This window comes from Salminus brasiliensis, chromosome 17 (assembly GCF_030463535.1).
Source record: "Salminus brasiliensis chromosome 17, fSalBra1.hap2, whole genome shotgun sequence".
Classification (NCBI taxonomy): Eukaryota; Metazoa; Chordata; class Actinopteri; order Characiformes; family Bryconidae; genus Salminus; species Salminus brasiliensis.
In genome coordinates, this window is record NC_132894.1 from 27,525,018 (window position 1) to 27,540,158 (window position 15,141).

Here is a 15,141-nt window from a genome sequence, read left to right on the forward strand (position 1 = left end):
TAATTGATCATTAATATTTTTAAATACTTTTTTGATATCGCCAAGGCCTAATGGTCATGACCAGAATTATCTTCACTATATTCTTTGTACTGGACGAAGAGGTTAAATTCAGCAAAATATCTTATTTTTGTTTATATCATTGATTTTTTAACATCATAAAACTTGTCATGCACTGTCCTAGATTGGCTTCCAAAGAAATCTTCAGCCCTCAGAGGGAGAACTCAAGCAAAAAGAAGCCGCTGGCCATCAACCTGCACCTCAGTTGATTCATGTTTGTCGACCAGTGCCTGAGCCAACATTTTCTGCTGAGGTGGCCCGCAGAGTCACGCGTAGGATCCTGGAGAGAAGACCCCTTCACCGTCTCCGCTGGACCTGTAGACCACGCTCATAAAGCTGGGATGGAGCTATAATATTCTCCATATAAACTCAGGGATCTTCTGTGACACTTTTGAGATTTCTTTCCTGGAACTCGCTAAAATAGTCATAGTCATTTTCTGAATTAGAAGAAAGTGAGGCACGAACTAACACAAAATAACACGTCCTTTATATTATTTACAGCTGCAAGTTGAACATGCGTTTGACCACCTTTTTATGTTCCTATAGCAATATCTTCATCTTTACTGTGGTGTGTGAATAAGTCACAGACATCTCTTTCCTCATTACTCATAAGCAATGTTGGTTAACACAGGCGTCTGTTGGCTGCCCAGCGATGCCACATTGGTGGCAGTGCGAAAAGAGGTGGTGGCTGGCTTTGCATGTTTCAGAGGAGACGTGTTAAGTCCTTACACTCCTAGTGTTTGGAGCATTGCTAGTGTTTGGGGCAGCTTCGAACGAGTGGCTTAACTGGCACTACCAAATTGGCAGAAAAATGGGGAGGGGGGTCAAAAATAAATAAATAAATAAATAAAGGTCTTCAAATAGAATACTTTTAAAATCATTTCAAAATCCAAACTGTGTTAGATTGTACCTCACTTTCTCTTGAAGCTAAAAATGAAGTTTTTAATGTTCATTAATTAAATACACTGTAATTATTTATTTAAGCCTGTTAAACTTGAATATTCTTACTAAGCCATGAGTTTTTCACTTAGAAATTCAATCAGTTTTGTTTACAGATGAACACGATTCGATGAACATGAATGTATGTATCTTTTTTTAACTGACTGAATGACAATGAACATTGTTAACCTTGAACATAGTTTTAAAGTGAAAATGTGAAAAGTTTAGTTAATGCAGCTGCTTTGGCAGTAGTTTCCATGTGATTGCGAATTTTGATGAATATGTTTTTTGTGTGTGTTTGTACGTTTGTTTGGATGTCTAACACTCTCAGCAGACCTTCATTGCTCCAGCATTTCCTGGAGAAAATTTTAACTGTTTCTGTTTTGTTTAGTGTGTGTACACAAATCAATGAATGTGTATGAAAAAAGCTTTGTTTGTTTGTTTACTTGGGTACAGCGGCCCATTTGTGCCTTAAAGTAATTCACAATTGACTTCTACAGATCAATTCACTTATTTCATTGCTCCAGTTCTCATGTCTCACTCATACAGAAGTGTGCTATTCAAAACATAAAGAAAATGCTAACCATGACCATCCTTGTGTTGTGCAGTGATACAGAGTGTGTGAGCCGCTGCTCTTTGCCTCCTTGAGTGCTCCCAGGCAGTGAAAGTGAGCCCCAGCTGCGTGATGTGTGGAAGCGTGCGAGCCTTAATCTGGGCCTTACAGGATGAGGAGACCATCTCGCTCTGCTCAGGCAAAATCAATAGGCAACATTCTCCCTAGCACAGCAGTCAATACCCAACACTTAAGGTGTCTGTGAAAACTAAAGAAAGCCAATAATTGTTATTAATGCCCTGAATTTCCCCAAGCACAGCTTTTAAGGGTAATTCCAGTGTTCTTTTACACTGCTAGTGCCTTCAATCAGTGTAATAATAATATAGTAATAATAATATGCAAAGGGACACAAGTTAACTTGAAGCGGGGAATGAAGAAAAGTCATGTAGCTTCTTTGAGGTAAATACTATTGTGATTTTTGTAAAGCATGTTTGAATCTTACGAAACATCATTCTACAAAACGGGTGCCATTTCCACACTGCAATTTTCAGAATTTTCATTAAAAGCAAAGAAGAGCATTTTTAAATCTACAACCTAAAATATATGTTTATTTAAAAAAACATTCCCACCTCAGACATAAATCCTTTTTAATAATAATGCATTAATTGTGTAAAAAAACAAACAAAAAAAAACAACAGTAATCTATGTGACGGGGTGGTTGGGTTGAGTGTGAAAGATCCTGGCAAACATAAGTCAAGTCAAGTCAGATTTATTTGTATAGCTTTTTACAACTGCCCGCTGGCCAGACTGGTAGGTGGCAGCTGGTTTGACGCAGGTAGAGGGGACCTCAGTGGGCAATCTTCCAGCAGGTCGGGCTGGGTGGCCATTTACTCGGAGAAGGTAGAAAGAGAAAGTTAGTTCTGAGAGGAATTTTATGGAGGGCGGAGAATGTTGAGCATCCGCATCAGAGTGTGTCTGACGACTCCGGCAGGTCTAATTAAAAGAAGAGAGCCAGAAGGTAACACGGACACGGGAGCACCCTGAGAACACCAGCATCTATCTGCTCCACCGTCCACAAACCTGAGTGATCGCGTGTAGGCAGCAAGACGACAGCTCCAGCATCTCAGTGTACTACAATTCCCTGGGTCCGCGAACCCCTGGACCTGCAACCTTTATCTAAGAAACATTAATTACCAAAAGCTAAACTAAACATATAAGTTTTCAGCTTAGATTTAAAGATTGAGACTGTGTCTGAGTCCCGAACATTATCTGGAAGGTTATTCCAGAGTTGGGGGGCTTTATAAGAAAAGGCTCTTCCCACTGCTGAGGTTTTCTGAATTTTGGGCACAAGTAAGAGGCCAGCTCTCTGAGATCTAAGTAGTCTTGATGGTTCGTAATATACAATAAGATCCCGCAGGTACTCAGGAGCGAGGCCATGTAGGGCCTTATATGTTAATAGAAGAATTTTGTATTCAATACGGAATTTAACTGGGAGCCAATGAAGTGCTGATAGAACTGGACTAATATGGTCAAATTTTCTAGTTTTAGTAAGGACCCTGGCTGCAGCACTTTGCACCAGCTGAAGTTTATTGAGGTTCCTGCTGGAACAACCTGACAAAAGTGCATTACAGTAATCTAGCCTTGAGGTAATAAAAGCGTGTACTAGCTTTTCTGCGTCTTGTAGTGATAAGGAGTTTCTTAGTTTGGAGATGTCCCTAAGCTGCATAGAGGCTGTTCTACTAATATTAGCTATATGTTGCTCAAATGATAAATCTGAGTCGAATGTGACGCCAAGATTTTTAGCTGCTAAACCAGGAATGATGGAAGCATCGGCCAAGTCTAACATTAAGTCTGATAGTTTATTTCTAGTGTCTTTTGGACCTAAAAGGAGAACCTCGGTTTTTTTCACTGTTGAGGAGAAGGAAGTTATGTGACATCCAGAGTTTTATATCCTTTACACAGTCCTCCATTTTCTGTAATCTAAATTTATCGTCAGGTTTGGCTGAAATATAGAGCTGTGTGTCATCTGCATAACAATGGAATTTAACGTCATGTCTGCTTATAACTGAACCCAGTGGTAACATGTATAATGTAAATAATAGCAGTCCTAAAATTGAGCCTTGTGGAACTCCATATCTTACTTCTGCGTAGTTTGAAGATAAATCTTTTATCTTTACGAATTGATAGCGTCCCGTTAGATATGATTGGAACCATGATAGGGATGTTCCTGTGATTCCAACCATTTTCTCTAATCTTTCTAGTAATATAGTATAATCTATTGTATCAAAGGCTGCACTAAGGTCTAGTAGGACTAATAAAGATACATAGCCTTGATCAGAGGCAAGAAGGAGATCATTTGTAATCTTCACTAGGGCTGTCTCTGTGCTGTGATTGGGTCTAAATCCAGACTGGAATTTCTCATACATGTAATTTTTACTCAGGTATAAGCAGAGTTGTTGGGCCACAGCTTTTTCTAATATCATAGATACGAATATTAAGTTTGAGATGGGTCTATAATTAGACAGTACACTGGGATCAAGATTTGGTTTCTTGATTAAAGGTTTTATAACTGCTATTTTAAGGGTTTGGGGTACATGCCCAAGGCTAAGGGATGAATTTATAATTGTTAAAAGAGGTCCGATTATAATTGGGAGAATTTCTTTTAGCAATTTAGAGGGAATTGGGTCGAGTGGACAGGTTGTACAATTAGAGGAGGAAATATGTTTTTCTAGTTCAGGCTGTGGAAGTGGGTAGAAGGCTTCCAGCCTTTGTTCTACAACTAAGTTCTGTTCTAAAGCAGCTACATCAGGTGACGGTCATGTTTGATTTAATAAGCAGGGTTGGATTTGTTGTCTAATATTTTCTATTTTATTATTAAAAACATGACTGGTTAAAGAAGTTGGAACCTGGGGTTGAGAATCTGCCTGGCTTTTAGTAAGTTTAGAGATCTCACTAAAAAGAACTCTGGGATTGTTTTTGTTTTTCTCGATCAGCGAGGCCAAATGCACTGAGCGAGCTCTAATGAGTGCCTTTCTATATTGACTAAGGCTTTCCTTCCACGCAGAGTGGAACACCTCTAGTTTGGTTGTCCGCCATTTACACTCTAGTTTCCGCACTGTTTGTTTTAAGCAATAACAAAGCAGTAACAAAGCAATAAATTAACAATGTAAACAAATGCCTTTTTTTACTCAAATGCTCAAATGGTGTCACTTCCTCTTTGTGATGTCCTTTAAAGGAACAGTACAATATTTATAGACAAAACAAGTGTCAACAAGTTAGTATGACGGGGTGGTAGGTCAAACTGAGGGACACATATTTGAATAAATGTATCTTATGTAAACAGACGCACACATCATTCTGAAAATAATAAAGGGTTCATAAAAAATAGCATCTGTTGGGAGATATTTTAGATGCAGATGTCAGATGTTGGTTAATACGGCCATGTACTAATGAGCAGTCTCCAAGAAACAGTATTTTCTCATCTCAATTAATAACTTTAAGTCTTTGCAACACACTCTGGCACATTTGTGGCAGATGTTTTGAGGTCTGAAGCAGTGTCATTAATTAATGTTTTTTTTTACATTAAAATAATGACCATTTGGGATAAGTGATAAGGGCCTTGTTGCTCACTACTGAAGCATGGTGGCGAGTCTCACTCACTGTTACTGGCTGACTAGTATTGATTGCAGAATGTGTGAATGAGAGCTAAGAGGGAGTAAGTGGAACGCTAAAGTGTCCTCAGGAATGTAGTGAGTCAATAAGATTTTTTTCAATAAGCACTTTTCAAATCTGCCAATCAAAACACTGTAATTAAAAACAATTTTGAGATACATTCAGAGCTGGTACAGAGCAAATGTACACGCAAAAAAACAAGACCATGCTTCATTTATTTGAATCAGTTTGAATCATTTTAAATTGGAGTTTAATTCAAATGACTCCTTTGAATCATCTGAATATAGCATAAGTTTAAGTCACCAAGTTCAAGGTCAATGTCACCAATTTGCTTAATTTTATATATGTATATGTGTGTGTATGTGTATATATATATATAGCTTTATAGACTTAAAAGTCGGATCAGACCTTCAGATTTCATGTTATGTATAAAGATTTGTGTAGAAATATGTAAAGAAACTGTATTCTATTATTATGCAGTTTCTTAATGTAAATTAATTTGGGACCTCATTGAAAAATGCTAAGACATTAATAGTAATAGTGAATCAGAAGCTGCATCTGTCACTTTAAGCCACATGAAGAACTGTCTGAATATTACACTTACTGTAACAGTGAACTGCTTCTGGTGTGATGAGCAGGTGATTTAATGGCTGCATGTGATTTAATGCCTGCAGAGGGGAACTGTGGGAACGTTCTCTGAAATTCCATCAAGCGAAAAGCTGAGGCTGGCAGGGACTGAGGGGACGTGTGAGATCAGCACAGGCTCTAGTTATAGTCCCACCGATCTAAATGTAGCCATGGGATGTAATTGGGTCCCAGAAGGCTGTTCATTATGCAAAGTGAGAGAGGCAGCAAACAGTGAAGCGTGGAAGGACAGAAACACTGTGCTTCCCTTATTGTCTTTATCAGAACACCATTACAAAGCTATGGGTAATTAAAAGTGCAGCTGACGCTGTGTTTTTCCTCATCAATCTCATTTGTGCTCTTATTAGGTTTGTAATGGCAGCAAGCCAAGTCCCTCAACGCTCTATAAAAGTTATAGGTACCCCTGAGCTTTGATGAAGATGGCCGTCTGGCCGTGTGGTTTATTTCAGGAAACATTGGTGGTGGATGTGTTAAACTATTACTGTGGTATATGATATTAGTAGCTTTTCCATGATTTCTGTACCAGCTCATCCTGCATTATTTTAAAAAATGATCAACCACTTCTAAGTGTTTAGACAGATCGAGCAACTGCAGTTAAATGAACAGAGAGCTGAAATTAAAGATATTTAGATCTGTAGCCCAACTGCTAAGCCTTTGCTTAGCTAGCTCCACTACAGATCCACCGAAGTGCAGCTGCTGCTGACTGACTAGTACTGACAATAAAAACCCAAGCGAGTGGCACTAGGAACGCCAGAAAGGCGAAATGTGACATGACGTGTTTGGACTCGTATCTGGCCAGCTTGTAAGTTGCTAAGTTAGCTAACAAGCTAAACACCACAGTGCAGACAGTGGTCCAGCTGAGGCTTAAATCACACAGGTTTAGGGTATAAAGCCTCAAATCTGAGAGCACAACGTGGAGTTAATGGTCTTAGGGGTGCTTTCCACTGTTTTGAGGACACTTTTCCAGGTTTACCCCGGTTCGCTTTTTCTCATCTGAATGTGACATCACCAATCAGTGAGCTCCAGCTGTTCCCCCCACCCTGTGGCTCTCTTAAATGCATGAAAATGAATGAAATATTTTGGCTGTGTACTAGATAGACACAGAACAGTAATTTTGAAATACTGTCATACCTTTTGAATATGATATTACCTTTATACAGCCCAACCCTACACATGGCTTCATCAGTTAGATCTTGGAGCCGGCACTGTCCATATCATAAACTAATAATAGCTGTAATGATGCCATAGTAAGCATCAAGTAAAAACTGTCAAAGAACTGCCATTCATTGCAAAGATGAGAAAATGATACTTGATATTTTCATGATACACAGTAGATATCATGATATTATGTCATTCCGAGGTTTGTTGGAACAGACAAAATGCACCAGTAGTCCCACATATAAACTATTAAATCTGTTTTTAAAAAGCATTTTTCTGAAAAAGATTATAGAGGATTAACCCTTTTAAAAGCATCAGCGTGTATTTCTTAAAGTATGCTGTATGACCAAATGATTGTGGACCACCTGCTCATCAAATATTTCTTCTTAATGCCACATTCACCTCCTAACACTACTAGGCCTGGATAAGCACGTCCATTTAATGTCACATAGGTGGTGCATCACCGTTTGTTGAGAAGTGCACCCTATGATCCCTCCCCCCTCAGTAAGAAGCACAATATGTCTGTGCTCAACTGCACTGTGAGCTCAACACCTACTTTTAATCTGGTCTCTCCCATCCCCACTGACATCCCAGCTGTTTTAATTCCTTTCATCATCACAAAGACCTTCAGCAGAAATCTCCTGTAAAGGTGACTGCTGGCGCTGTCATTCAGCCGAGGGATTTTAAAATGTCAGCCAATACCACAGATTTGCCCCAATTAAGTGAGCGCAGAGGACGGCGTTGCCTTTGTAAGACCATTCTCAGAAGGAGAACCTCTGATGAAACTTTTCTCTCCATGCAGATCACCACAGGAATCATTAAATAGTAAGGCTCTTGGCGTAGAGACCGTCCTTGACCATAGTGTCTGAAACTCACCAGTGCATAGCTGGTCATTTTGTTCTTTTAAGCTTGTGAGACTCTGCTGACGTTAAATAGTACCTCTTTTCTTAAAGACAAGGACTGAGACTGAAAGGCGTCTCACCTTATTTAACATTTCAGCCCTTTCAAGGACTCATAACTTTTTGTTGTAGTGGAGTTTAGCTGAGACACAATAAAGCAAATTCTGAGCACAATTAAGTTGCCGGGCTGTGACAAACTTTGCTAAGGTCATGACCTCCATGAAAAAAAACTGTTCTTCTTCACCTGGTGCTTTAATGTCAGCTACAAGATATGAGTTTGTGCACTGTACCGTTTTCTGATATTTGTATTTGAAAGCAATGTGGTGTATTGAGTGCCAATTCAGCAAGCCACCAACAGAACTAACAAACAAACAATGCCCAGACAAATGTAGGAACCAAGATACACTGTACAAGATACACTGTACCACTGTACCAAAATACACTGTACCACTGTACAAGATACACTGTACCTCTGTACAAGATACACAGTACCAATACACATTGTACAAGATACACTGTGCCAATATACACTGTACCACTGTACCAAGACACATTGTACAAGATACACTGTACCAATACACATTGTACAAGATACACTGTGCCAATATACACTGTACCACTGTACCAAGACACATTGTACAAGATACACTGTACCGCTGTACAAGAGACACTGTACCACAGTACCAAGACACATTGTACAAGATACACTGTACCGCTGTACAAGAGACACTGTACCACAGTACCAAGACACATTGTACAAGAGACACTGTACCACAGTACAAGATACACTGTACCATTGTACCACTATACCAAGATACACTGTACCACTGTACAAGATACACAGTACCTCTGTACAAGATACACAGTACCAATACACATTGTACAAGATACACTATGCCAATATACACTGTACCACAGTACCAAGATACACTGTACCAAGACACATTGTACAAGATACACTGTACCACAGTACAAGATACACTGTACCACTGTACAAGATACACTGTACCAATACACATTGTACAAGATACACTGTACCAAGAGAAAATGACTCAGTAAAAACATATATGTTAGATACCAAATATTTTTATAAGTTACTTGGGAACAGACATAACTCCAAAGATTGTAAATATGTCTCCTCCATGGGAAGACAGAGAAAACATCAGGCACAGTTTCTGGTTTAAGATAAGGCGCTGGTCATTGATGCAGGAACCATGTGGGATAGGTGGTTTGTGTACCACTGAATATCGGAAACAACATTTTTCCCAGCCAAAAAGATACCTTAGGGAAAGAAAAGGAGAAAAGATTGTTACTCTTATTTTAAAAGTGCGACACAGAGGGTAAGTTGAATAGCCATCACTTATAGCCATAACTTGCATTATCTCTCTCTCAGTGTAAACTAGTGGGAATGATTGATAAGGGCATACAATGGAGAATTTCCACTGCGTATAACAGATCTCATGCTGCTAATAAGCAAATAGCTACTGCTGTACCCACACATAGAACAAAGCTGAATGCATGTGTCCCTGATACAGTTTACTTTTCTTAAACCAATTAAATAACTAGAACCTGTTCAAAATTGTCTTCCAGTCACCAGCTTCACTGGCCTCAGCTTTCACCTTGTTGGAGCTTTCTGGTGTGTGAAGTTAGTTTTCACCAGCTTTGAAGTTGAGGTCAGTAACGAGAGCACAACAAATAGCAACGATGGCTAGCTAAGACGGCTTGTGCGCATGCTAGTAACATGTAACTAGTATCTGTGTATTGTAATTACACAAAACTCCCTGATTACTATACATACAGTATTTTACTCCCCTAGTTACAGTGGAATCAGCTTATAGCTGATATTATTGGGAAAGGGGTGTGCTTTATTTCCCCTCCTATGCTCCAGCCCCTTGTAATTGGGTGCCACAAACTGATCTGACTCAGTCATGCAGATTTGTCCTTTACAACATCCGGAGAATTCGACCCTTCCTCTCTAGAGAGGCCGTCCAGGTGCTCATTCAGTCTCTCGTCACTTCAAGACTTGACTACTGCAGCTCTCTTCTGGCAGGTTTCCCTTTGCGCACCATGGCCCCTGCAACTAATTTAGAATGCAGCAGCACGGGACGTCTTCAACATTCCTAAATTCAGCCGTCACGCCTCTGCTGCGTTCTCTTCACTGGCTTCCTGTAGCTGCCCACATCAGATCAAAAAAAATCTTTAAAAAAGTAAATACATTATTATTTTTTTGATTATTTATTTATTTTATTATTATTATTTTTTTTTTTGCTGGCCTACAAAGCTAAGAATGGAGCAGCCCCTCCGTGCTTGATGGTAATGGTCAAAAGCCGATAGTACCAAGAGCCCTTTGAGCTTCAAGTACGGCTCGGCTTGACTCGCCATCCCTTAAGATCCATGGAAGACGAGCAGCCAGGGTTTTTCTGTCCTGGCACCAAAGTGGTGGGAAAACTTCTCCTGGGTGTCCGAACGGTAGAGTTGCTCACTGTCTTCAGACACAAAGTGTAGTGTTAAGTAGTATGTCCTCCATATTGACATTCATGAGAACAAAGTGAAGCACTTTTGTAAGTCTCTTTGGTTAGAGGGTTCTGCTAAATGCCATTAATGTAAATGCGGACTCTCTGCCGACTGTCATATTTCTTAAGTATCAGTATCGACTCCATATTCAGAGTGCCACATCACTTGTAGCCATAACTTGCACTAATCTCTGTCTCAGTGGCAAAAAGGTATAATGAGCACTGATAAGTGCTCACATGAAGCATTTCCACAGCATATAACATCATGGTTATAAGCTACTATAAGCTACTGCTGTACCAACATATAGGACAATAGGACAAATCAGTGCATGTTTCCCTGACCCAATTTGTTTTTCTCAAACCAAATCTTGTGCCTTGAGTCTTGTATCCCGCCCCCAGCAAAACAACTACCAATCACAAAGAAGAAAGTGAACCCGATTATGGCCGAATGTCAACCTTTGCAAAGAAACATTGTTTTGTGTTTTTGTTTTTTTAATTTTGCTTAGAGGAAATTAAGGGTGACATCAGTTAGCATGCATAAAAAGATAAACCCATCTGATTATAATCTAGTTTAGAAAACAATCTACAGTAAAGAAAAACTAAAAATATTGAGACAATATTGAAAACAATAGTTTGACGCATCTAAAAAAAACATCCAAAGCATGTCTAATAGAGATCAGATGTGACTTTGGATGAGTTCCCCATTTAAATGATTGACAGATTTTTTTTTTACTGTAATTGTTAACAGCCTTAACAGTCTACCACTGTAGCTGTCTTCACTGTTTTCTGTTTGTTTTTAGTTAATATCATAGTGCTGGTAGATAAAATGGTGAAAAAACATTTAATCCTTTTATGAACTTTTATATTATTTTTACCCGCAAGTGAACAACTGAGTCTGAGAATCCAGGGCCTTGACTGAAGAAAAGGTGACCTCTGTGACCCCATGGCTTTCTATGGGGGATTTCCAGTTCAAAGTACAGCAGGTTCGGACTGGTGTACGTGGTAGTGCTGACTGACCGAGGACCGCAGGGCGCTGTACGGTAAATTTGCGATCGCAACAGCAGTGTGGTGCGTAATGCATTCTGGGATATTTGGCAGTGCCAAGTGACGTTCATTCAGACTGTACTTGGCTAGACGTGCACTTTTGAATAGAGCAGCACTTGGGCTGCAAATGATGACATTTCACAAGTCAGAGGAACACAAGTACAGACAGGAACGCAGACTGAGAATCGGCCTCTGTCTTCAGAGAAGACATACTCATTTCTGGCAACCATGTACGCTGTAAGTGCGTGTTTTTGGTTAATATTTATTTCACAGAATCACCATCTGCTTATTGTATTTAAACACAACTAAATATTGCAGAAATACTCGTATTTTACTGTATTACTATTCATTTATTGAAAATAAAACGCACTTAAATCTAAAATCACAACTGAAAAGTGTCCAATCAGCGTTGTATCTAGGCAGATCGAGCCATGTGAGCTCGCCCATTGGTTAAGAGTTCAGTGGGCGGGACCAATTCCGAGAAGGGAAAAACCGTCACTCCAGGAGCGGCCTTCATACGTTAGCTACTGACCGTGACAGTGATGAGGAAGGGAAACGGCCGGCAGCTCTGCTTTATTATAGCTACGGTAAAACATACAAGGTAAAAAAGAAGTAAATGTGAGTTATAAGCTCCAAATGAAGCACACTGAATGTGTTTTACAGGCTTTAAACGCTTTTGTTTAAAGTAAAACAGTCAAAATGTTTCGCTGGAGTGTTAGCTAGCTAGCTTGGCGCTAGCATGGGGGCAGTAGCAGAAATTAGCATGAACATGGAGTTGGATCTTTTTTCTTTATTTTCTGACTGAATATTATTACATTTTGGTTTGGAATTAATATTATATTATTAATTTATAATTAATGTATATAATTATATAATGTAGCTATATAATTAATGTATAATAGGAGTCAGAAGTCTGCCACAAGTGGGGGACGGATGTAGCATTGAAAAGCAGAGGGTCGTTTTTAGTTTAGTCCAGGCTGGTTTGGGTGTATTTTAGCTATCTGAGCTGCAGAGTATAAATATTAGTTAGGTTTCACTTTGAATGTGCAGCTAACTTAGCTAGCTCTAGCTAACACGATTACAACACAAGACTAATTTAGAGAATCACTGTATACTTTTATTGGGTAACAGACTTAAGCTGGGCTCCATTCTAACTTTGCCTGTCATGTCACTCAGCTCATTAATTTTTTTAATCATTAATGCATCATTGACCTCTTCTCTCTCAGCTTGCAGTTCAGCTGTAAAATGAATAGCTACAAATCTTGGAAGAGATGCACAGCATTCGGAGAGGAAAGGACGTGGCTTTGTTTTACCAACGACGATCATTGATCATCATTATAATTAGAAAATGTCAGCCTACCTTTCTGCCTGATCAGCCCCTGATTGAAAATTCCTTGGCTGTGGTGAGTAATTGAATTAGTTCCAGTGTTTGTGTGCGCGAATGTGCAGACGCAGTCGGAAAAACTGAGAATATTAGAGAGTTCTCTCATTGAACCCAGTAATGAACACGTTTGTGCGGGTGCTTATTTATAGAAATGATCTTGGAAGAAATAAAATCATGGTTTCGAATTAGTCAACAATAATCTTGAGAAAGACAGTGAGCAAACCCAATGAAATAGCTGTTCTAATGCAGTCTATGAAGGTTGAATACCTTACACACACACACACACAAATATATATATATATTTACAACAGTAAAAACTCTAGCACCATATTCCCTACCACTCTCAGGCACATTGTACTCTAATGTGTATTATTCAGTGACCACATGGAAAACAATGCAATCTGATTTGTAAACTGAAGTTATATGAGTGAGGAACAGAGGCCTGGGTCTGCTAGCAGGTGCTGGACATTTCTTATTATATTATGAGCAAGACTTTTTAAGAACTGAAAATGTTACTGTTGTAGGATGACTAATAGCAGACATCTACAGATAACTGTATGTCGATAGTTGTATGCAAACATTCGAGCACCCTTGGCCAAATTGTCATTTTTTTTTTGGAGAAGTAGTAAGCACAGCCTCTGTAGCTAATCAAACATAAAGCACCATTTTCAGCAAATCCAAATGTCTTTCATAACAAAAAAAAATCACGTCTGAGGCAGGACACCACTTGTAATTAAACTTTATACATTTTTTGACGAAAAGTATCTGAAAAGTAATCAGTGTCCACAAGGCAGGGGAAGGCAATAAGAAGTTTTCGGCCTGCAGTTTTAACAGTGTGGAATGCTATTAAGAAATCAAGAGTTCAAGGAAACTGTGGAGGTCAAGATGAGAGACTCTGAGAGAACTGCTTGTATGCTGCAAAGCAAATAAAAAACCCATATGACTTCCAAGAACCAGCAGAAACGTTTAGCCAAGTCAAGAGGGTGGTGCACAGTTTCATTGTGCAGGCTTTCATTGCACAGACAGTCATTATGAAAGAGTCATAAGAAGGACACCTTGCTTATGACCTTGTCACAGAACTCAACATTTGAAGGATGCTACACAACATCTAGACAAGCCACATGGGGGGAAATAAGTGCTGTGGACAAAATAGAGGTCTTGGGTCACAATCAGGACTTTTAGAGAAAAGTAAATGTAACATTTCATGAAAAGACGACCTTGCCAGCTTTTGGGGCATGAGGTGGATAGTTAGTGTTGTGTTGCTTAATTGGCACTTTGCACTACATATTGCATTGACAATCTGCATAGAACATTCACCTCTTCCTTTTGCAACATTGCACAGGTGAAGGGGAGAATGGTTTCCACAAATTCTGGATGCGAATGTTATCTTGGATGCATATGATAAAAACAATAGGCATAAAAGGTGTAATTTTGCTGTGTCTAAATCATACGTTTGTAAAATACATATATAGGAACACGTTTGACTTCACTAAATTACAGATTACAGAAACATTCTGACACAATTAAGGTTGCAATAATCTAGGATTTTTCAAAGTTGCCATGGGAATTAACGAGGAACTATGGGAATTATTGGGAATAAAATGGAAATTCGAAGTTAAAGGTGAGAAACATGCATATAGTTGGTAAAATATATACTGAAGCGTAATATTGGCTAAAATAATAAGATATGAAACCAAAACACCTGGGACTGCTTCTCAATCCCAGGCAGATGGCACATTACACACTGAAAGGGTATTAAGACCACAGCCCCTGCATTCACTGTTCATTCCTCCATCACATGTACAGCATATGTCCAGATGATTTCTAGAAACCTGACACTCACCACTAGCTTGTGGAAAAATACATTACTTGATTTGATGTTAAAAATTAACCTCTTGCTAGCTTGCTAGCCTTGGTAAACTAGTTTCAAATGAAATTGCTCAATAAGCTTTCCTGATTTACCAGAAAGCGAGCAACTGTAAGATTACACCTTGACTTACTAGTTGCTTAAATGTTTATGCTATTCGTGTCAATAAAAATATGAACCTCATCAAAATATTATTTGACTTTAGGCAGTCCTTTGGTCCAAGTGTGTGCTTTCAGTAGGGGTGAGTGTCAGGTTTCTAGAAATCATCTGGACATATGCTGTACATGTGATGGAGGAATGAACAGTGAATGCAGGGGCTGTGGTCTCAATACCCTTTCAGTGTGTAATGTGCCATCTGCCTGGGATTGAGGAGCAGCTTTGCTATTCAACTGTTTTGGTATCGTAATCTA

General features: G+C 39.1%; 1 protein-coding gene across 8 annotated transcripts in view; it reads left to right on the forward strand.

The window, feature by feature from the left end:
• pmfbp1 (polyamine modulated factor 1 binding protein 1) overlaps positions 1-1,451 on the forward strand; it is a 235,203-nt gene extending 233,752 nt beyond the window's left edge. For all 8 annotated transcript variants that reach the window (XM_072660358.1, XM_072660363.1, XM_072660366.1 and 5 more), the window contains one exon: positions 182-1,451. In XM_072660358.1, coding sequence (XP_072516459.1) covers positions 182-266 — 85 coding nt within the window. In that variant the 3' untranslated portion in view covers positions 267-1,451. The remainder of the gene's footprint in view (positions 1-181) is intronic.
• Positions 1,452-15,141: the final 13,690 nt, after the last annotated feature.